This window comes from Lissotriton vulgaris, chromosome 7 (genome assembly GCF_964263255.1).
Source record: "Lissotriton vulgaris chromosome 7, aLisVul1.2, whole genome shotgun sequence".
In the NCBI taxonomy this organism is placed as follows: Eukaryota; Metazoa; Chordata; class Amphibia; order Caudata; family Salamandridae; genus Lissotriton; species Lissotriton vulgaris.
In genome coordinates this window covers 1,300,925,447-1,300,946,756 of record NC_141695.1, presented here as the reverse complement: position 1 = coordinate 1,300,946,756, position 21,310 = coordinate 1,300,925,447, and the positions used below count along the sequence as shown (strand labels likewise).

The window sequence follows — 21,310 nt, the reverse complement described above, 5'->3', positions numbered from 1 at the left end:
AGATAATTCGGGCTATCAAGGCTACTCATTCTGGGAAGGCTCCGGGCCTGATGGTTTCCGATTATTTTATATAAAACATTTTCCTCCTCAATAATTAAATATCTTAAAGGGATTTTTGATCACTTTGTTTTTGCCGGTAAGGTATCTGGTACGGCCGCTGAGGCTACAATTGTTGTGATTCCTAAAGAAGGTAAAGATCATTCCGATCCTAAAAACTCTCGTCCAATCTCATTATTAAAAATGGAGGCAAAAATCTTTACCAAGATTTTAGCTAGACGCCTAGAGGGTCACATCTCTAATCTTATTTGTGAGTCCCAAACTGGTTTTGTTAAAGGGACACTTGCTAGAGATAATATCCAAACCTTTTGTCATATCTTAGCGAGAGCAAAATTGTCTGTTAGCATCTGTGGCGATTGGCCTTAATGCCAGATAGGCTTTTGATAAAGTTTCTTGGACTTTTTTACAAGCAGTACTTCAATCACTCAACCTTGGCGACACTTTTATCAATATGGTTATGTCTCTTTATGCATAGCCTAAAGCTAACATCGGAGTAAATGGGGCTACATCATCCTTTTTTAATCTTCGTCAGCGGACTATACAAGGGTGCCCTCTTTCACCCCTTCTTTTTTTATTATCTATAGATTCAATCCTTCGTTTATTAAACTTGAACAAAGGCATCAAAGGCTTTCAATTTGGTTCACATATGCTTTAAACTGCTGCTTATGCATATGATGTTCTTATATTTTCAGAAGACATTGCTTCTGCAATTCCTGTTATTTCTAATGCCGTTAGAGAGTTCTCGCTGGTTTCCGGCTATACTCTGAACAAAGAAAAGACCGAAATGTTCCCACTTAATTCGTTGTGCTTTCCTGCTCATATGGGTGATTCCGGATTGAAGTGGCAATCGACTCGAATTAAATACTTGGGAATTTGGTTCCGTAAAGACCCCTCTGAGACTATTTCTTGTAATAAATCCCACATCATAACTAAAATAAAGATCTTTTGTCTTCTTGGTCGCCTAAATATATTTCACAGTGGGTGACTCTTAAGATGATGATCACTATGATTATTAATTTTTTATCCTCGATGATTCCTATTATGCGTTCCTCATCTTTTTTTCATGAGATTGACTCACTCACTTCAAAATTATTGTGGAATTATAAATGTGCTAGAATTGCTTATAAGCACCTTAGAAAACCTTATGTCTTGGGCAGGTGCAAGCTTCCAGATTGGAATTTATATCAAACTACCTTTTAAGCCTCTCAAGGTGCCCTTTGGTTCCTTCCAGATTTTCAGCATACTCCCCGTGGATTTTTATTGAACGGGATTTATGTAATCCTCTCGCTACACTGTCTTTTTTCACTGCTTCTAAGCTTGCGCCTGATCATTCCCATAGTATTATTCTAGATACGATTAACATATTAAAAGGTATTGATAAGAAACTCTCTTCTCCTATTCATAAATCGAGGTGGTCCTCCTTATGGTACAATCCTTAAGTTATTATTGATATTGAGCCTACTATGATTTCTTCGTGGGCTAATAGACTGGCGCACAGATCAGAGAGCCCTGCTCAGGTGTGGTGGGCTGACTCAAATGCTGCCATGCTCGCTGCCTTTTAAAAATTGAATCGCTGCTAATTTGCTTGTTTGCACAGTGTTTGGATTATTTTTTTTAACTGATGTACTAGTTTTAAAAAGTAACATTTCATGGTGTTCTGCCATATCTTAACCCCCCACTTCACGACGCTTCCTGGTAGAAGCACTTCCGGTCGGTTACCGGTCTAGTGCTGGGAATTGACAGCCGCTGCAGAGCAGGGCTGATTGGCAGGTGGGTGTTGACTCTGCCTATTTCTTTCAAGTTGGAACAAGTGAGCAGCGGGTGAGCCGGCCGCGCGCCAAAGGCAAGCCCGTCTGCGCCCTTCCGGGCCCAGGGGCCAGAACCCCTGCCAGAGGCTTAACATACTCCTGGGCAGATCTTCACCTTCTGAAAAGCCCATCAATCACACTGGATAATAGGGTAGCGTCCCGTCTTAAATCCGAAGGGCTACTGAGCCCTTCTATCCAGAGGGCCACTGGTAAGCCGCTGAGAGCCGCTGGCCCACGAAAACCCCCGACCCTCACTTTTGCTTCACTAAACACCCGCTCACTACAAAAACACCACCTGGAGGTATTTACACTACTGCAAGACGAAACAATCGATATGCTAGGTATCACAGAGACCTGGCTCGAGGACTCATCTACCCCTGACCTTGTAGCATCCATTCCCCCCAACTACGCGGCCCTCTATCACAACAGGCCAGGCAGCAAACAAGGAGGAGGGGTGGCCACCCTGCACAAAAACTCACTGAAGGCTGAGACCTTCCTCACTGAAAGCATTGAAGGGGCGGATGCACTAGGGGCTAAATTCCACTCTTCCTCAGCATGTGTCACCATCCTGGTCGTGTACCTTCCCCTAAAAACACCACCCAAATTCATCAAGGGGTTGACGGAACTGGTACATGACCTATGCACATGCTGCCAAAGCCTCCTTATACTGGGAGATTTCATCTTCCATTGGAAAGGTTCCCCAAAGAGAGCCCAGCCAACCAATTAGATGAGGCTCTGACCACCTTGGGACTGTGTCAATACATCACCGGTCCAACCCATGCAAAAGGTCATACACTGGACCTAGTGTGATCCTCACTGCCCCTCATCGGCCCCCCAGCTATCAGATCATGCCCTTGGTCCGATCACCTAATCATCTATGGCACCATCCAACCCCCAAGCTGGGACTCTCACCACCCCCCAGCTGAAAAACAATCAGAAGCTGGAATAAAATTAGCGCGGCCGACCTCTTCTCTACCCACAGAAAATCTCGTCCGGCAGACCACCCAGCTGGGGACACCGATGCACAATATAGCGCCCTCACGAATAGATTAAACGGGAGTGGTCGCGAGAGACTTCAAGGAGGCGCGTGTGATCCCTCTCTTGAAAAAACTTGGGCCGATATTAAAAACCTGAAGAATTTTAGGCCAATATCCCAGCTCCCATTCCTTTCCAAGGTACTTGAACAGCACGTACTCGCCTCACTCTCACACCATCTAGAGACTAACCACCTCCTACAATTTAATCAGGCAGGCTTTCGGGCGCACCACAGTACAGAACTAGTGATGCTAGCAGTACTAGATGGACTGAGATTACGGGTCGACTCCAAGGATCCCCGCGCCCTGATCCTTTGAGACTTGTCCGCGGCGTTCGACACCGTAAACCACGAGCTGCTCCTGTTGCGGCTGTCTAACTTTGGGGTGCAGGGCATAGCCATGACATGGCTTACATCCTTTCTGAAAGACCGCTGTCAGAGAGTGCAGCTGGGTGATGTGGTGTCTAAGCCGGGTACTCTTCTATGTGGAGTCCCACAGGGATCGGCATTGTCTCCCCTCATGTTCAATGCATATCTCCAAACCCTGATAGCTGCACTCAACCAGCTGGAGTGCCAAGTATACAACTACGCAGATGATACCCAAATCGTCATCCAGATCGACAACTCCACATCCGCCGACTACAGAGTGCAGAACATCCTTAAACTCACAATTAACTGGATGTCGGCCAACAGCCTCAAAATCAATCCAGATAAGACTGAGGTACTGGCAGTCACCACCAACACCAACCCTTGTAATAGCCTTTTCTGGCCACCAGAGTTGAGCAAATACCCCGAGCCTGCCCCGGCAGTTAAAAGCCTGGGCAGCAATATCGATAATAAACTAACTATGGCCTTACAGGTATCTACAATAGTAGCGGTTTGCTCAAGCATTTTAAGGCAGTTGCAGAAACTGGCCATTCTCCCCACTGTCGAAACCCTTAAAAGAGTGGTAGTTGCACTGATTATATCGAGACTGGACTACGGAAACTTGCTCTACCTTGGACTCCCAGACTACCAATTGTCTAGACTCCAGATCATCATGAACAACGCGGCCCATTTAGTGTTCAAGGTTCGGCGTCACATTCATGACTCCCCCCTCCTGCACCAGCTTCACTGGCTCCCTATCAGGCAAAGAATAAAATTCAAGGGCCTCTGCATTGCTCATAAAGCCGTTTACAGCAAGGCACCAAAATACATCAAAAAGGGCTTAACCAACTATGCTGCCCCAACCAGAGCACTCCGATCCTCGGAAGCTAGGATGTTAGCCTGGCCCGCTCTCGTTTGGTATCCCTTGGAGGCAGAGCTTTCTCTACCATCATCCTACAGATCTGGAACAAACTCCCTGACAACCTCCGAAGGGAACACTCCTTGCTTCCTTTCAGGAAACAACTCAAAACCATTCTCTTTAAGGAAGCCTGGGGCACACAGCAAAGTACTGCCTCCCTACCAGTAATCCAGAGCAGGTTCCTCTCTCTCAGCGATTAGAACGCTGGTGATAACGCGCTATACAAATGCAAATTACAAATGTCCCTTCTCCACGTTGGCAAGCGACTAGAATCTTAACAATATGGATTTTTATTATTTTCTCAAATTAAATGTTGCCCTTTCTAAGGTTCCTCTATTCTCAGATTTGGTTACTGTCTCGTTACTTTCTATATGGTCTCATTCAGGTCATACTGCCTCTAAAATAAATAAGTTCCTCTCCTTTGCAGTCTACAATCACACAGGATAAATGTTCTCATCACTTTGACAAAGATATTTTTAAACACATCTCCAAGGAGACTTGGCAATTGATTGGGAAGTGATCTTTGCGCGACAAGATTGCTCCTTCCCTTATTCAATCTACATTTTTTACACTTAATAGCCTCCACTGGACCCCATCTCATTTACATAAATGAAATCTTAGCGATAGTGATCTTTGCTGGAATTGTAATGAGGTTCCTGGCAATCATCAACATATGTTTTTTGAGTGCTCTTTGTTGCAACGCTTTTGGGGTTTAATACAGAAACACTTATCATTAATCTTTAATGTTTCATTAGAACTTTCCTTGCCTATGATTCTATGGGGTCCATGGGCTACATCTATGAATATACCTCTTAATGATACGGGCTTACAATTATTGGACTTACTTATATCCATTGCTGTTAAAGTCATACTAACTGAATGGAAGTCGTTTCACCTTTTATTGTATCACACTTGGTGGGCTTGGATTTCATACCTTCATGGGGCACATACTTTTGTTGAAGAGAAACATTGTACTCTGTCCATCTCTAGCAAGGTCTGGAGGTCACTGGATGATTATATGAACCTAGCATCTCAGGGGTTGGTAGCTCAGTATCCCTTTGATTCTACTATTTAAGGTGTTCCCTATGCTGAAGCAGATTTCCCCTCTTATTTCCCTTTTTTCTCTTCTTTTCCTCCTTTTCTTCTCCTATTTCTTTTTTTCTGTCTCTTCTTTCTTCTCCCTGCTCTCTCTTTTTTGTGCAATCTTACTTACCAAGCAATATGATTACTGTAAGTTCTTGTCATGGTTTATCTGACGTCCTTATCTATTCTTCTTACTTAGATATGTATTATTTTGTGAATCATTTTTTTACTTATTTTACTTCAATAATGAACTTTTTATACTCTTGGTTGGCACTGTCTATTCATTTTTGACAGGAATGTGTCCTTATCTTTATAACTTTTACTGTGACTTATTATATATTGCATTGTGCTATGCTGTATTGCAGTGTTTTTTATGAGCCTTTAATTTCTCTTACTCAAAACAATAAAGATATTTGAACACAAAAAAAGGTGTTTGGAGAAATCAAGGGATGTTTGGGGTACACACATTTTAATTTGAACACGAATACTAAAAGATTTAGTTGACAATCTAAGGGCCATATGTTTGAAATTATATGTGGTTCCAAAACCTTTTTGCAAAATCAAAGGCTTTGTGATGACAAAACAGTGTGTTGCACTGCAGAAACGTGACACTACGAGTTGGAAAGTGCTTCTGACTCGCAGTATGCACTTTATGAGTCATACTGAATTGAATATGAAAGGGGGTGTAAAGGGAGTATAAAGGGAGTGTGTACAGGTGTCCTCCTCTCTTTTGCAGTTCAGAATGGAATTCATAAGTGGTTTGTGACCGCAAACCATTGATGCAACACCAAAAATCAGGAGGCATCCAATCGTAAAATGAAAGCTGCCCCCGCCCTCTCCCCTGTCTCGAGACAGCTGTCACATTATTAAGGATGACAGTGGGCATCAGCAGTGCAGACAAATGAAGGCAGCTGCTTTTAACAAGCATTTGCAATGCAATAGGTCTCACATTTACGTGAGTTCGAGCTATTGACATTGCAAATAACAATGCCTTTTTTTTGTTTTTTAAAAAAAGACTGCAAAACTAGATAGGGATTCTGCCCAAATCACCCTCCCATACCTTGTCAAGGTACATCCAAGGATGAAAAAGTAGAGAAAAAGGTACTGAGGGATCAATCAAGTGTTTAATTTCAAACAAGAAATAATTAATTATCCTGTTGATATACGTGTTCAAGTAGAATCCCATTCAAAAATCCATATAAGCATATATACAAGTCATCAAAAAGAGCTGTGCATAGGAACAAATACATATGAAAACATATATATATATACAAAAACACTACAGTACACAATATATACAAATCACATATAGAAACTGTACATTACAATTACTGTAATCTATCTATATGTACACGTACCCTAAGACAATGTACAAAACTTAACGTAGTATTCACTCCTAACTCCGAGTGATACACATCCCAAAGGAAGGAAGTCCCAATAAAGTGCGCCAGAGCTATCACTTCTCTGTACAATTATTGTATAGGGCACAAAAGAAAAATAGCTTGAAGTAGGTTACAAGTTTGAGGGGACTCCTTAAGAACAAGGTGTTGACGCAGTCGCGGTCGCGTTTCAGCCAGATGTCTTTAAGGCTTTATCAGGACATGGGTACTTTTGCACACGGAAATTCCAGCGGGAATGTAGGGGGAACCTATCCCACAGGGGACTGGGAGGAAATAAGTTCCACTTCAGACTCTCCGTATCTCTAAAATAAGGGACTGAGAACGCCCAAAGGTGACGTCCAATCGTAAGGTCTACGACAAAATTCCAAAGGAGTAGGTTAAATTATGTCTCCTGCCTCTATCGGGGTCAGGAAGCGCCAAACGTGGTCTCGGGGCAATTAAAGCGGCCAATGGCAAAAGTCCGTCCAGTTGTTTATTAAGCATAAATAAAAGGTATTGTTATTTACAATGCCAATAGCTTAAACTTGTATAAATGCGAGACCTAATGCAGTTCAAATGCTTGTTAATCAAATGTGCTTTATTCATGGGTATTGCTTTTTCCCCGTTGCATGCTTCTGCCCTTTTCCTTTCCCTTTTATACTCCTGCATAAATACCTCGATACTTTACCCAGTTTTTATAACCCTTAAAAGAGGGACCCCACTTTAACTTGCCATTTTTTTAATTCAAACCAACATTTCTGCTCTATGTTCTTACTTCACTTTTTTCTCATTTTTCAGTCTTCTCACCTCTTCTAAAGTTTTTTTTTAAAGACGCTGCACTCGCTGTGGTGCTGTGTACTTACTTCTCTTTTAACACACAACACCTTGCTTCTTAAAGTCCCTCCTGTTCTCTTCTATAATTGCATCTTAAAATGTGATACATTACTTTTTAGTATTGTGAACTTTTCATTTTTTCTTAATGTGTACTCAATCTTTTTGAAGAAAAAAAATGTAAGCTCTAAATTATTTTTATTACACTTTTATTCACTGCACCTTCATTTTTTTACACACCCTACGAGAGGGAAGATAGAAGTGGAACTTAGATATGACAAAAGGAGGTCCTACGATGGGAAAAGCTAAGTGGCAAATACCACCTAATCCTCTAAATACCTAAGCGCAATTTGGCCAAAAACTTCACTGCAGGTGTTAAATACACATACTACTCATGAAAGAGTGGCTAAAACTAGAATACATTCACAATTTACAAAATCAAAAAGATTAACCCTCAGACTTACTATAGGAAACACTGGGCTGCGGAAACCACCCATTTTTCAGAGATTAGGGTCCCTCCGCACATATGGATGCCATTTGCCAGGATGTTGACCTGCCAGGGCCATTCTCCAGTCTGGACCGCTTCTACGTTATCTGTATGAGTTCCACTGATTGGTTTCCCACACTCTTTAGAGAGAAAGAGAGATTTGATATCTCATATTACAAATGTTCTTGAACAATAGACAGAGATTTATCGACACAAAATGACTGGTCAGGGAAAGATTTACCTAATACAAAAATGTTCTCCATCCCCACACATGTGAAGGAGGGTGAGACAGCAATTGAAATAATAATAAGAAAATGATATAGTTTATAATAAATGTGCAGAATTAACATGTAATCTTTGATGAAAATAATACATTTTAAAATGCATAAAAGCAGTAAACTATTTTATTTACTTGTATTAGGCCCCAAATGGCTAAAGCAACACTGCTGAAAAAGCAAACTTGACTACAAATACTAAATAGCATAACGTGCTTAATTCTCAACTGTTCCATGAAATATTTTTCTTAGTAAATACTAGTTGCATAATTGATGTCCTATATTTCTGGAAAATGTTTCAATTTACGCAAAGACCACTGTTAATACGATTAGTTTTTGTCATTTAATGGTGTAATGAATAATTCAGAGATGCAGAGTTCAAAATGTGAATCAGAATTTTTTTAACATACTTGTTTTTTTAATCAATGGGATTCTGCAAAATGTTTTCTTTTCATCAATGCAGATGTTTCGATGTCTACATAGACCATTGTTTAGAGACTTGGCATTAGTGGGATAGAGATGTAGTAAATATGTGGGAAAGTAGACAACACCCAAATGAACTTATAATCGTTATAATTTAGTTGCCAACTTAATGCTGTCTGTGGACTATTGTGTCTCTTTCCTGCACAAAAACAATCAAGCTAACAACACAGACACCCTTGTACCATAGTGCAAGGGTGCCTGCATTGGCACACGTTTGCTAATTGTGCACCGGCGCTGGCTGAAAGGACAGGATTGCCCCATATCTTGTAAATACGGTGCAAAACTGCCCTTTCCTATTGGCGTAGGGCAGCGCAGCAAAATGACTTGAAGCGCTACCCTGTGCAAATTCTTTGTAAATATGCGCCTATTTACTTAAAAATGTGCACAAGGTTTAGCATCAGAAAATAGCCCCCATTTCAGATAGGTGCTGCGAAAAAGAAATGTTTTTTTCTCCTTCATTTTCTCACTTTGCTTGTGTGCTGCACTGTTCAGCACACCTAAAAAGTTTGAAAATATTTAAAGTTAGCCTGAGCATAGTATTTTGCCATGGAAGGATATCGTTCCAGTACAAAACGTAGGCTAGACTCAATGAGACACCCATGCACTATGGTGCAAAGGTGTGTCCATGGCACACACCACACATTTCTTCACCAGCATTAGGGAGAGTGCCATAATTCTGTAAATATGGTGCTCTCCTGCTCTCTCCTTCTCGCAGAGGGCAGCTCAGCATTTGCAGCTGCTGCACTGATCTGCATGAGAAGCTATTAAGTCTGGTCCCTAGACTTAGTAATGTCAACCCTTTTCCCCAGCTGGACTAGGGTGATTTTGTGTATGAAGAAAGAAGTGCAAAATACTTGTGCAGGGTTCAGATTATCTTTCTGGAGTACAGTGCAGTTTTGGAGAGGTGAACGAGGTGGTGGAGAGGGAAGAAAGCTTCTGGACCGAAGTCATGAGGATAAAAAAAATGCAGGAAGAGGAAAAATCCAACTAAGGGGGTTAGCTAGAGCTGGTTCATGTGTTGTGTTTCAAAATGGGCCAGTGTCAGGAACAAATGGCCAGATAAAACAAGGGTGGTATGCTTTTTTTGTGTGTATCTTGCTGCTACCTGGAGTAGTTTTCCTTTTTTGTTTAGCAAGGCCTCGGTCAGGCCTGCTTCATCTAGGTGGTGAACCTAGGGCTATCACAACGGGTACGCAGCCAGGCTTAATAAGAAAATAAAATGGAAGAGCTACTCTGATCCTTCTTGTTGTAGCTAATATGAATCATCAGCAGATGGCACCAATTGCTTTGATTTTTTTTTTTACCAGACTAGTTGTCTTACTATCTAAGAGCTGCATCTTGGCTCAGAGAGGCTCCACAAAAGCTGTGTCCCCAGGTCCTATGAAAGCTTTTGACATGCCTAGGCGGGCATGGAGCAGTGGCAACTGTGGACCTGAATGGGCCCATGTGTGGCAGTGCTCTCAAGTCTCTGCAGCGATTCTCAGACACAAATCATTTTTTAGAACAAGATGGAGTTCTTTCCCATAAAGTGAGCAGTGCAAGTGCTTATTTATGATACAGTCGCCGCCTTCGCTTTTGGCTCATTGCTGTCTTAAATAGGTAAAGAGCTAAAGCAGAACTATTTTATCACCATAGTCACTAGTAAATAGTTGCTTGTCATACAAGCTTTAATAGATTGTGGGGCTTTTTGCTGGTTATGTAGCAGCGGCCACTCCTCCAATAAGGCGAAGGAGTGCCACCTCACTGCTCTGTGAGCAGTAGTTAAAGGAAAACTAAAATTATGATACCCAGCGTCATCATTTTAGTTTTCTGTTTCCTGGTGTGGGGTAGGGCAAGGCGGGGCTGAACTGCCAGGGCCGGGGTCAGGATAAGAAGTGGTTGCTCCACTCTAAAGTGCACAGAACTGTTTGGCCGTCCCTATCAGGCAAGCCAAGCAGTCATGCGCAGTTTACATGTTCTGCAACCAGGCTGCATTACAGCCTGGGTGCAGAACATGCCCAGGCCCCCATTCTCAATCTCAGCACCAAACCACGGTGCTCAGACCAATCACAACCAGCAGCAGCTGGTGCAGGTAAGGGTTGTGGGGCTGGGGGGGCACTGGAGGGGGAGGTCAACAAACGACCGAATAGGGCAAAATAAATAAATAACTCCTATCCTGTCGTCCGTCGACATCCCCTTCTCACCGCCCGCCTCACCTTGCTTACCTGCAACGGCCACTGCTGAACATATGTAGTATCATTTGCAAATAACAAAATATTACACAAAAGTATAACACAAAATAGCCTAATAACAAAAATAAAACATAACAAGTCACAACAGAAATAAAGATGATAAAAAGACAAGACAACAACCATACTACAATACAACATCAGATTGCAAAACTGCTGCCAAAAACACAAAAGAACAAAAACACAAAATATCACCACCAAATCAAAATACAACACAAAAAATCATGCACAAAAATTATGGTTATATATTGGGACCGCTAGAACCCAGCCTTAGGCGATAGAAGGTGTTTGCACCTAAAACACCCTTGACTGAAATGAAATAGCGCCAGTCAAAAATGTTTTCTGATTGTCCCAGGGTCTCTTAATTGTTGTAAATTTCTTATTAATATTAACAAGATCATGAAACCATTTGGGAAGATAAGATCTGAGATCTGCTTCAGTGGCCACCATGCATGTTTTGGGATTAATTGTTGGCACATTTTTTCAAATCTGGTGATCTACTTATGACAATCCCACCTTTTAGAGCGTGTTTGCTGTCAGTTTATAAAATTCACAAAAGTTGTTGCTACTTTGGTCTTGATAAAGGTGTATGTTGAATTCCAATCCCTGTACAAACAGTTGTTTGTAGAGGATCAGAATTCCAAGCTATACCATTATTATCTAACCCTGCTTTTTTCTCCTGATTTCATTCGGGGAAGGGGCCCAGATTTATTTTTTAATAGATTCAGTGCAATACACACCGAGGTTATGTTATTTTATAGGATGCTTTACCTTCCCACCTTCACCTAGCACACCTGAGACTGGAAGAACCGTAGCAACTGCACTTGACCAAGCATTTTGGAGTTTTCAATCAGCCCAATTCTGCGAATCAGACCGTTTCAGACTGTAAAAATGGAAAGGGGCGACCACTCGGTCCCCCCGAACGTATGGCGGAGTACCACGATCCCCCCGGGAAGCCATCTTGGGCGGGAGGCGAGTCTCGGCTGGTATGCCCGAAGCGGCGTAGCCGGGGCGCGCCTTTTCCCGCCCTAGAGTGGGTTGGCCTAGACACTGACGCGGCTGGCCACGCCCTTGGGGCAGGCAGGGGCGGGTTTACGCCCGCCCTGAAGACGGATAAAAGGAGAAGCAAGATCAGAAGGCATCCTCTTGTTCCTGTGCTCTGAAGCTGCACCTCCTCGCTGCACGTGAGCTCGAGACGGAACGAAGAGCCAATTTTGAGCGTTGTAATCATTCTTGTTTGTTTTGCAGATACTCTGTTGGAGAATGCCAAAGAAGGCGGGAAAGCGCATGACTACTGACCAGATGCTGCGCGTTCTCATGAAAGAGATGACCGAACTAAAGAGGCGAATGGATGAAAACGAAGAAGGGGGACCGAAACGTCCTTTGGCGGGAGCAGCCCCGGGAGGGAAAAACAAGAGGCCCAGGAGAGGAACAGCTGGGAAAGACATCCCGGGTCCCAGTACCCCGCTCGAGGCACCCACTCCCGTGCCGGAGGAAGGGAATCCGATTCCCGTTGTGGTCACCCCCGTGTCCGGGGAAGATATGCCGCCCGAGCTGGCAGCACAATTATCAGCGTGGTTGAGTAAAGGTAGCGAGGGCGCCACGGCTGTCGACGCACAGGTGCTGATGAAGCAACTGCGTGAGTCACGGGAAGCAGCGAAGGTGTCCACGCCGGCTGCAGCTGTAGAGAAGCCACAGGGGACGGGTTCAGTGGCAGAGGCAGCGTCCGGTTCAGGTAAGCGGCCATTGCCGATTGCGAGGGATGAGTCAGCTCCCTCTCGTAGGGAAAAGTTGGGTCAGCATGTTCCTTTGGCTATTAAAGAGAAGATATGGGCAGGGGAGTACGTAAACATCTTCTCGTTGCTTACTGATCACTATGAGATGGAGCATGTTAAGGGCCAGAAGGATCTCATGCATCCGAGTGTTTGGCGCACAAAAATGGCCGCCTTTAAGGTAAATGAAAACATTGGCAATTGGGGCAAAGCGTGGGGGGTTTTTACATCGATCTTGGGGGAACGAAGTCCCGATCTGTTACCTGAATTGCCGATTTATCAGTCACGAATCATGGGGTATTCGGTATCACACGAGGGTAATCATTGGTTCTGCTATGATAACCTGTTTAGGAAGGCTAAAGAACATGATAAAAACTTAACGTGGGATTGTTATGATTCTGTGTCATGGTCCAAGATGGAGGATACTGGTATGTTAAAACTGCCATTAGTAGGGAGTAACGTTGGCGAATCCTCCCGCCAGTATGCGGGGACGCCCTTTCGATCAGGTGCGGGTACCGACAGTTACTCGAGGCCTGCCGGCAATACAGGAAAAAGGGGGGTTTGTTGGAACTTCAACAGGGGTAAATGTACTAGGCCCCAGGGATCGTGCAAATTTAGACACGAATGTAGTGGGTGTGGGCAATCGTCCCATCCTGAGTCCACGTGCAGAGCCAAAACGGGTGATAACGGGGGTAGAGGAGGCGCCAAACAGGTATAACATAGTCCGAGGGGCGCCTTTACCTACCCCGATTGATACCTTGGCAATGATTCCTTGGCTCAGTGAATACCCGGATCGTACTTCTGCTGGGGTGTTGCGGAACGGGTTTTCTTATGGTTTCCGCATCCCAGTGGGGGACTTTCAAGGTGTAGAGAAATGTAAAAATCAGCTATCGGTCTTCCAGCATACGACCGTGGTACAGGATAAGATCAGGAAGGAGGTTACTCGAGGTCGAGTCGCCGGTCCGTTTAGTGTACCACCGGTTCTTAACTTTGTTTGTTCCCCCTTAGGTGTGGTCCCAAAGAAGGACCCGGGTGAGTTTCGGCTGATACATAATTTATCAGCCCCACGTGGTCTTTCCGTAAACGAAGCGATAGACCCGGAAGTGTGTTCGGTGCGGTACGCATCCTTCGATGAGGCCGTAGCCATTTTGAATCGCCTGGGGCCCGGGGCGCTGATGGCAAAATCTGATATCGAGTCAGCATTCCGGTTGCTCCCGGTACATCCAGACGATCAGCGTCTCCTAGGTTTCATGTTTCAGGGTCATTATTACATGGATAGGTGTATGCCGATGGGGTGCTCTATATCTTGTGCCTATTTCGAAAAATTCAGTAGTTTTCTACAATGGGTTTTCACAAGGAAGACGGGTTTCCAACATGTGATGCATTACCTTGATGATTTTTTGTTCCTGGGGGCAGCCGGGGATTCGGAATGTGGGCAGGCTTTGGCGCAGTTTTGTGTCTTAATGAATCAGTTTGGCGTGCCATTGGCACCAGGTAAGACTGTGGGGCCTTCCACTTGCCTCGAGTTTCTGGGGATCGAGTTAGACTCCGGAGAGGGTTGTTTTCGTTTACCAGCTGATAAAGTGTCAAAGTTCAGGACATCCCTGCAAATGTGTATAAGTGGACCTAAGGTTAAGCTGCATCAATTACAGCAGTTAGTTGGCCAGTTGAATTTTGCCCTGAGGGTTATACCAATGGCCCGCCCCTTTTCCCGTTCGATTGCTCAAGCCATGGTCGGCCTGAAGGAGGGCCATCATCGCACAAGGCTCTCGGCAGAGGTCCGCCAGGACATGCGCATTTGGTTGGCATTTCTGGCGGATTTCAATGGTCGAGTCGTCTGGAATAAACCGGCCGTGTCCTCTGAGGAGCTGGGGCTGTGGACAGATTCAGCAGGGAGCATAGGTTTCGGTGCCATCTTCGGCACAAGATGGTCTGCACAAAAGTGGCCGACATGGTGGCATGACAGTGGACTGACAAGTAACATTGCTTTCCTGGAACTTTTCCCCATTTTAGTGGCCCTGAGAACTTGGCCCGAGGGGTTCAAAGATCACTCTGTGGTATTTTGGTCTGACAATATGACCGTGGTCGAGTGTATCAATAGTCAGGCAGCACGATGCAAATGGATTTTGAGACTGCTCAAGGAAATTGTTTTACTGTGTATGCAATTGAATGTGCTATTCAGAGCAAGACATGTCCCAGGGGTAATGAACCAGGCGGCTGATGCACTGTCTCGTTTTCGTATGCAGGCTTTCTGGGGTTTTCTTCCCACAGCGGACCCGGAGCCGGCACCCTTTCACGAAGCTCTCTGGTCTCTCGGTGCCCCGAACTTCGTAACCTCGTGGGAGAGAGCTTAGCACCCAGGACGAGGAAGGCATATGAAGGGGCGTTCCGGTCCTATTAAGCCTTTTTGGGGACTGATAGAGAGGAGCTTTGGGGCCAGGAGGAGTGGGTGGTAAATTTTCTGATGTCCTTACATTTGGTCGGGAAATCGGTGGCCACGGCTCAGAGGCATCGGGCTGCCATTTCCTTTGTTGCTAGGGCTCATGGTATCCATGACCCGACAGCGTCTTTCGTTGTACAGAAAGCGCTACGGGGGTGGCAACGCCTTGAGGGTCGCAGAGTAGACGAGAGGCGCCCGATAGGTTTGGATAGGCTGGCCCAGTTATTATCCAGACTCCCTGCTACGTGTTCATCTCAGTTTGAGACAGTGTTATTCCGAGCCGCTTTTACGCTGGCATTCCATGGGGCTATGCGGGTAAGCGAACTAGTGGCGAGGAACAAGCAGGATGTGACAGGAGGATTGTGCCAGGAGCACGTCCAGATCAGAGGGGAGACAATAACGGTCTCATTTGTCAGGTCCAAGACCGATCAAAGTGGGATGGGTGACTGCGTAATCATACGCAGGATTCCCGGGTCCTCCATGTGCCCGGTAAAGTGTTTAGAAGATTATTTAGCACGAAGGGTGGCATCATGGGGGGGGACCTTGTTGAGACACGCTGACGCCACCCCGCTGACAAAGTTTCAGTTTCAGCGGGTGCTTGCGATGTCGATTGCCGCTGCGGGCTTGAACCCGGGCGAGTTTGGGACCCATTCCTTTCGGATAGGGGCTGCTACAGAAGCTACAGCCAGGGGTCTGAATGTGGAACAAGTTAAACGGGTGGGGCGTTGGTCCTCCAATTGTTATAAAAGGTATGTGCGGTTGCACATGTTGTGAAGCTGTAACAATGTACTCACGCTTCTTGTTTTTGTTTGGTTTTCAGTTGCGCAAGCCTACGAGGCGGGGCGGACTTTGCAGTCGACCCAACACCGGGCCAGCGGTCAGACATCACCGGCTGTGAAAAAGGAGGTGTGGGTCGTGGGCCACTCATACGTGAGACGTGCCGCAGACGTATTCAAGGCAGGTGATATGATTCACGTAGCTGGGGAATACGGGTACAGTGTGTCCTTCTACGGAAGAGGCGGTCTCTGTATTGACCAGTTTCAATCATTTTTTGAGGGTTTGCTAGGGCGGACGAGGTCACCGCCGTCTGTAGTCATAGTACATCTTGGGGGTAATGATTTGGTCACCACTGGTAGACGACTTCTTCTTGAGGCGATGCTTTCCACTGTAAGTTGGTTAGCGAGGAGAGTTCCAGGGTGCACAATTGCGTGGTCCCATATGATCCCACGAAAAGTGTGGCGGGGGGCTATTTCGGTTCCTGCTTTAAATCATTCTGTTAGGAAGCTTAATAACAAAGTGAGTAGGTTGTTCCGTTCCAAGACACTGCATTCTATTTCGCATGGGTGTATTAATGATGACAGTATGTATTTGGGGGATGGAGTGCATTTGTCTCGGGTGGGGAATGAGTTACTCATAGGAGACTTCTTAGCATGGCTAAAAACGTTATACCATGACCTTTAGGTAGGAGTGTTGTGGGGGGTCCGGATAGCCGGTCAACTATCCGGCCTGTGGCGGTAAGGTCATGATCGGTGAGCACTAATTGGAAGATCCCTATGAGTGGGCGTCACCCAGCACGGATGGGAGCGCTCGGGGGAGGTGGCCATTGGCCCCTCAACGGGGAGGCGGTCCCTTCTAAGGATGGGTCGCCGAAAGAAAAGGAAAGGCGGTCAAGGCCCCTTCCTGGGTAGGAGGGGCTACAGCCCCCTCCTGGGGAATTTCCCGGGGCCAGGACGTCTGCGACGGCAGATGTGGTAAGTTGTGTGGGGTTTGGGGGGGGGTCTACGCTACCTTCTAGATACCTCACACGAGTCCTCGTACGACCTCTAAGTGGCGTCGAGTTTTATTGGGGCCCCCGTCAAGTCAAGGGAAATTGGTAATTGCACTTGAGGTACGCCTCTGGGCCGCCCCTCACAAGTGAGGGCGATACTTCTTGGTTAGGGATCTTGACACCGGTTACGACCTTGCCGTTGGCCCTTAAACGTTAGGATGTACAATTTCAAAATTTCAAGTAAATGTTTTGTAGGATGTTAGTTCGGCTAGGAGAACCTTTGTATTAGAGAATCTGTTAAGGTTAGCCAAACATCGCAATGTGGTAATGAAATTGTACATAATATGAAACTGTTTATTTAATGTTTTAATTTTGTTTCATATTTTAATAAATACGGCCGGGAGGGTTACTCCCTCCCGTCTTCCAAAAACTTCAGAACTGTTTCCGGTTTCCCATCCTTGGGGATTGTGTTGAGAGGGGGTGGCGGGTATCTCAGCCATATGGAAAGGGGCGACCACTCGGTCCCCCCGAACGTATGGCGGAGTACCACGATCCCCCCGGGAAGCCATCTTGGGCGGGAGGCGAGTCTCGGCTGGTATGCCCGAAGCGGCGTAGCCGGGGCGCGCCTTTTCCCGCCCTAGAGTGGGTTGGCCTAGACACTGACGCGGCTGGCCACGCCCTTGGGGCAGGCAGGGGCGGGTTTACGCCCGCCCTGAAGACGGATAAAAGGAGAAGCAAGATCAGAAGGCATCCTCTTGTTCCTGTGCTCTGAAGCTGCACCTCCTCGCTCCACGTGAGCTCGAGACGGAACGAAGAGCCAATTTTGACCCACCCACCAGCCCCTGAGGACAGCAAGTGGTTTTTTGAATAAAGTTGATGGATAACTCTGATTTTCGTTTACAGGTTGTGGTATTATCGTGATGATTTTGAGTATGTAATAAAGAATGGTCGATTTGTGTTACGTTTCGCAAATAAAGAAATTCTGCTTTAGTTTCATTGGTAAGCATGCTTTTAATAAAATTTTAGTTGCTACTGTCTTTTTAGTTTAATCATTTAGTTAGCATTGTCGTATTTATTTTGGTCGGGCGGTAAGGTCATGATCGGTGAGCACTAATTGGAAGATCCCTATGAGTGGGCGTCACCCAGCACGGATGGGAGCGCTCGGGGGAGGTGGCCATTGGCCCCTCAACGGGGAGGCGGTCCCTTCTAAGGATGGGTCGCCGAAAGAAAAGGAAAGGCGGTCAAGGCCCCTTCCTGGGTAGGAGGGGTTACAGCCCCCTCCTGGGGAATTTCCCGGGGCCAGGACGTCTGCGACGGCAGATGTGGTAAGTTGTGTGGGGTTTGGGGGGGGGTCTACGCTACCTTCTAGATACCTCACACGAGTCCTCGTACGACCTCTAAGTGGCGTCGAGTTTTATTGGGGCCCCCGTCAAGTCAAGGGAAATTGGTAATTGCACTTGAGGTACGCCTCTGGGCCGCCCCTCACAAGTGAGGGCGATATTTCTGGGTTAGGGATCTTGACACCGGTTACGACCTTGCCGTTGGCCCTTAAACGTTAGGATGTACAATTTCAAAATTTCAAGTAAATGTTTTGTAGGATGTTAGTTCGGCTAGGAGAACCTTTGTATTAGAGAATCTGTTAAGGTTAGCCAAACATCGCAATGTGGTAATGAAATTGTACATAATATGAAACTGTTTATTTAATGTTTTAATTTTGTTTCATATTTTAATAAATACGGCCGGGAGGGTTACTCCCTCCCGTCTTCCAAAAACTTCAGAACTGTTTCCGGTTTCCCATCCTTGGGGATTGTGTTGAGAGGGGGTGGCGGGTATCTCAGCCATATGCTTTTTCTGGTGTAAAAAGCACAATGTGAGATTTGGTAACTTGTTACCGACTCACAATTTGGGTTTTGCTATTTTGTTTTTGGAAGGGGCATGTTGAGGACATCCCTCCTAATACCGAATTGGAATGGAATGTATGAATGTTTTTCAACCAAAATGCGTCCACAAAACATTTGCAATATATCGCCAATTGAAAGTTGGTGGTGACCTATCCCGTCCTGAATGCTTGAAAAATATATTTTAAGAGCAGATAGTGTTGCAAGGGACCATTGCCTACTAATAAAAAATGAAACTTCAAAGTTAACAATTTTTTGGGAAGTGCATCCTGTTTTCCTTTAAGAAAATTGGGCTGTGGTTAAAAAAATAATTGCTTTATTTAAAAGCAATACCAGACATGATGGTCTGTTGACCCCATCAGGCCACCATCCCTGTGATGGCAGCAAATCATAGTGGGTCATATATTGTGACATACCTCATTAATACTCATGAAGTAGGTCTATTTGCAACCGATTACAAATTGCTATTGAAACCCAAAAGAGTTTCATACATTAGGAATAGCAATTTATTAATTGCAATTAGCAAAACATTTCAATTGGAAAATCGCTATTCCTAACTTTTGTACATCTAGTCCTATGTAAATTATTCTGATTTAGATTAATTTTAAATGTTTTTATCTGATATAGATATCCTAATGATTTAGCATTGTTCCAACCCTCCTTCGTTTACCAGCTCTAATTTACTGCCTGCATGATGTTTAATACTACATCATACACACAAAGTCCTTAAATAATTGTGGAACGTGCGAAATTGGGTTGTTGGTTGAGTGCAAGCAACAACCACAATCACTGGCAGGGTGAACCACAGACATCACTAAATTAATATGTGATTAACCCTATGTTTGCCGGGTACAAAAACATTCAGGCTTAACGTAGAAGCAACATGTGCAATATTTATGTAGCTCACAAACAGTAATAAAGTGAAAAGACAACACAAAAAAAAACAATTTAGAAACATAGAGTACACTTTAATAAATTATTTGACACCAAAACACAAAAAATCTGAACAATGGAACCAAAGGTGTGCGTTTTTTAAGTTTAAGGTAATACTAGCGCCTAAAAGACATCTAGTTGCCTGAGACTTGGTCAAAGTTGAAAAATGAGGCTGTCTCTGAAAAGGCACGAGTCAGATGCAAACAGTGGATTGTGCTGGTCAGCGATTAGCTTCGGACTTAGAAGAAATTTAAAGAAAAAGTCTATGAGAATGTAGAAGTTCAGAAGGGTCAGAAGGGCAAGGCTGTAGGAGGTGTCCGAGGAGGGGGTCTTTGTCAGGGAGCTACTGGACTAGGTCACAATGAAGATTTCTATGTTCGGATATCATCTCATTTTTGGAATTTGAAAATCTCTTACAAGAGTTCCAGGACGCCAGATACTCCTTTGGGGAAGGACCACTGAACAGGATTTGCTGCTGTGGAGAACAACGTAGAGTGAGCAACCGGGAAGTCAGGCCGACTGGCTATGAACCTTGGTTGAGCAGATTGGCCCTGGTCTCCTCTCAGTTCTCAGAGCAGGTTTTAGCAGAAACATTTCAAATTAACTTTGGTTTGGATTTGGGCACCTTTACCACCACCCCTAAGGGTTTAGGATAACCCTGGGCGTAGTTCGCGGAGTCGGACTCCGCGGAGCTACGCGAAGACGTAGTTGCACTCCGCGAACTACGCGTAGCTCCGCAAGCATGCGGAGTTGCTTGCTGGGCCCGTTCGCGCGCCGTTTTTCGTCTTCGGGAGCGCGGTGCGCGTGTTCGGGGCGTTGCCTGCATGCTCGGGATGGCTAGCGCGCTAAATTACCCCAGAGGTTTGTCCCGCCTGCTTGCGTTCCCTTATTTCCTGTTCCGGGTCACAATTAACGTGGTCGCGTTGTGCAAGACATGTTCGGGAACTCATCTTCTCGTTCGCACTACAAAAGTGCGTGATCGAGCTAAATATCGCGCGAACCTACCCATACATCCAAAGGTACAACTTTGAGGGGTTTTTCACTTGTTTGCTAACCAAAATGGTAATTTATTATTATGGTTTAACTTTTAACATGCTCGCGAGTTATTCTGTGCAAGATTGCAGGTTCTGCGTGTTCGGCAACTTGATCTTACCAACAAACATACTCGCGCGTCCTTATGGCTTTATCGCGCTTCCAATGACGTTATCGCGTTCGCACAGCTGCACGGAAGGGTTTACAAACATGGTGGCAGACGCGACCGGGAAAAAGCGAACGCAGAACCAAGGTAAGTCATTGCCGCGCACGCGATAATGTTATTTAGCGCGTGACAATGTTATTTAGCGCGCGACAACTACGCTCCGCACCGGATAGCGGAGTTATCGGCAGCTACGCGAACTCCGCGGAACGCGGAGTTGCCAAAACTCCGCAAACGGAGCGTAGTTCTTCGCCCAGGGTTAGTTTAGGACTGGAGGTGCACCTCTTGGGGGGATGACAAGTCACCCAGGCTGAGTCCAGGTGCACGTTCAAGATAGTTGGAGCTTTTTCTGTCC

At 45.3% G+C, this 21,310-nt stretch overlaps 1 protein-coding gene across 3 annotated transcripts in view; it reads right to left on the bottom strand.

Moving 5' to 3' along the window:
- The window catches only part of LOC147703539 (serine protease 27-like), a 495,151-nt gene that overhangs the window by 77,744 nt on the left and 396,097 nt on the right, over nucleotides 1-21,310 (bottom strand). For all 3 annotated transcript variants that reach the window (XM_086928926.1, XM_086928927.1, XM_086928928.1), the window contains exon 7: nucleotides 7,941-8,103. In XM_086928926.1, the coding sequence (XP_086785052.1) occupies nucleotides 7,941-8,103 (163 nt within the window). The remainder of the gene's footprint in view (nucleotides 1-7,940; nucleotides 8,104-21,310) is intronic.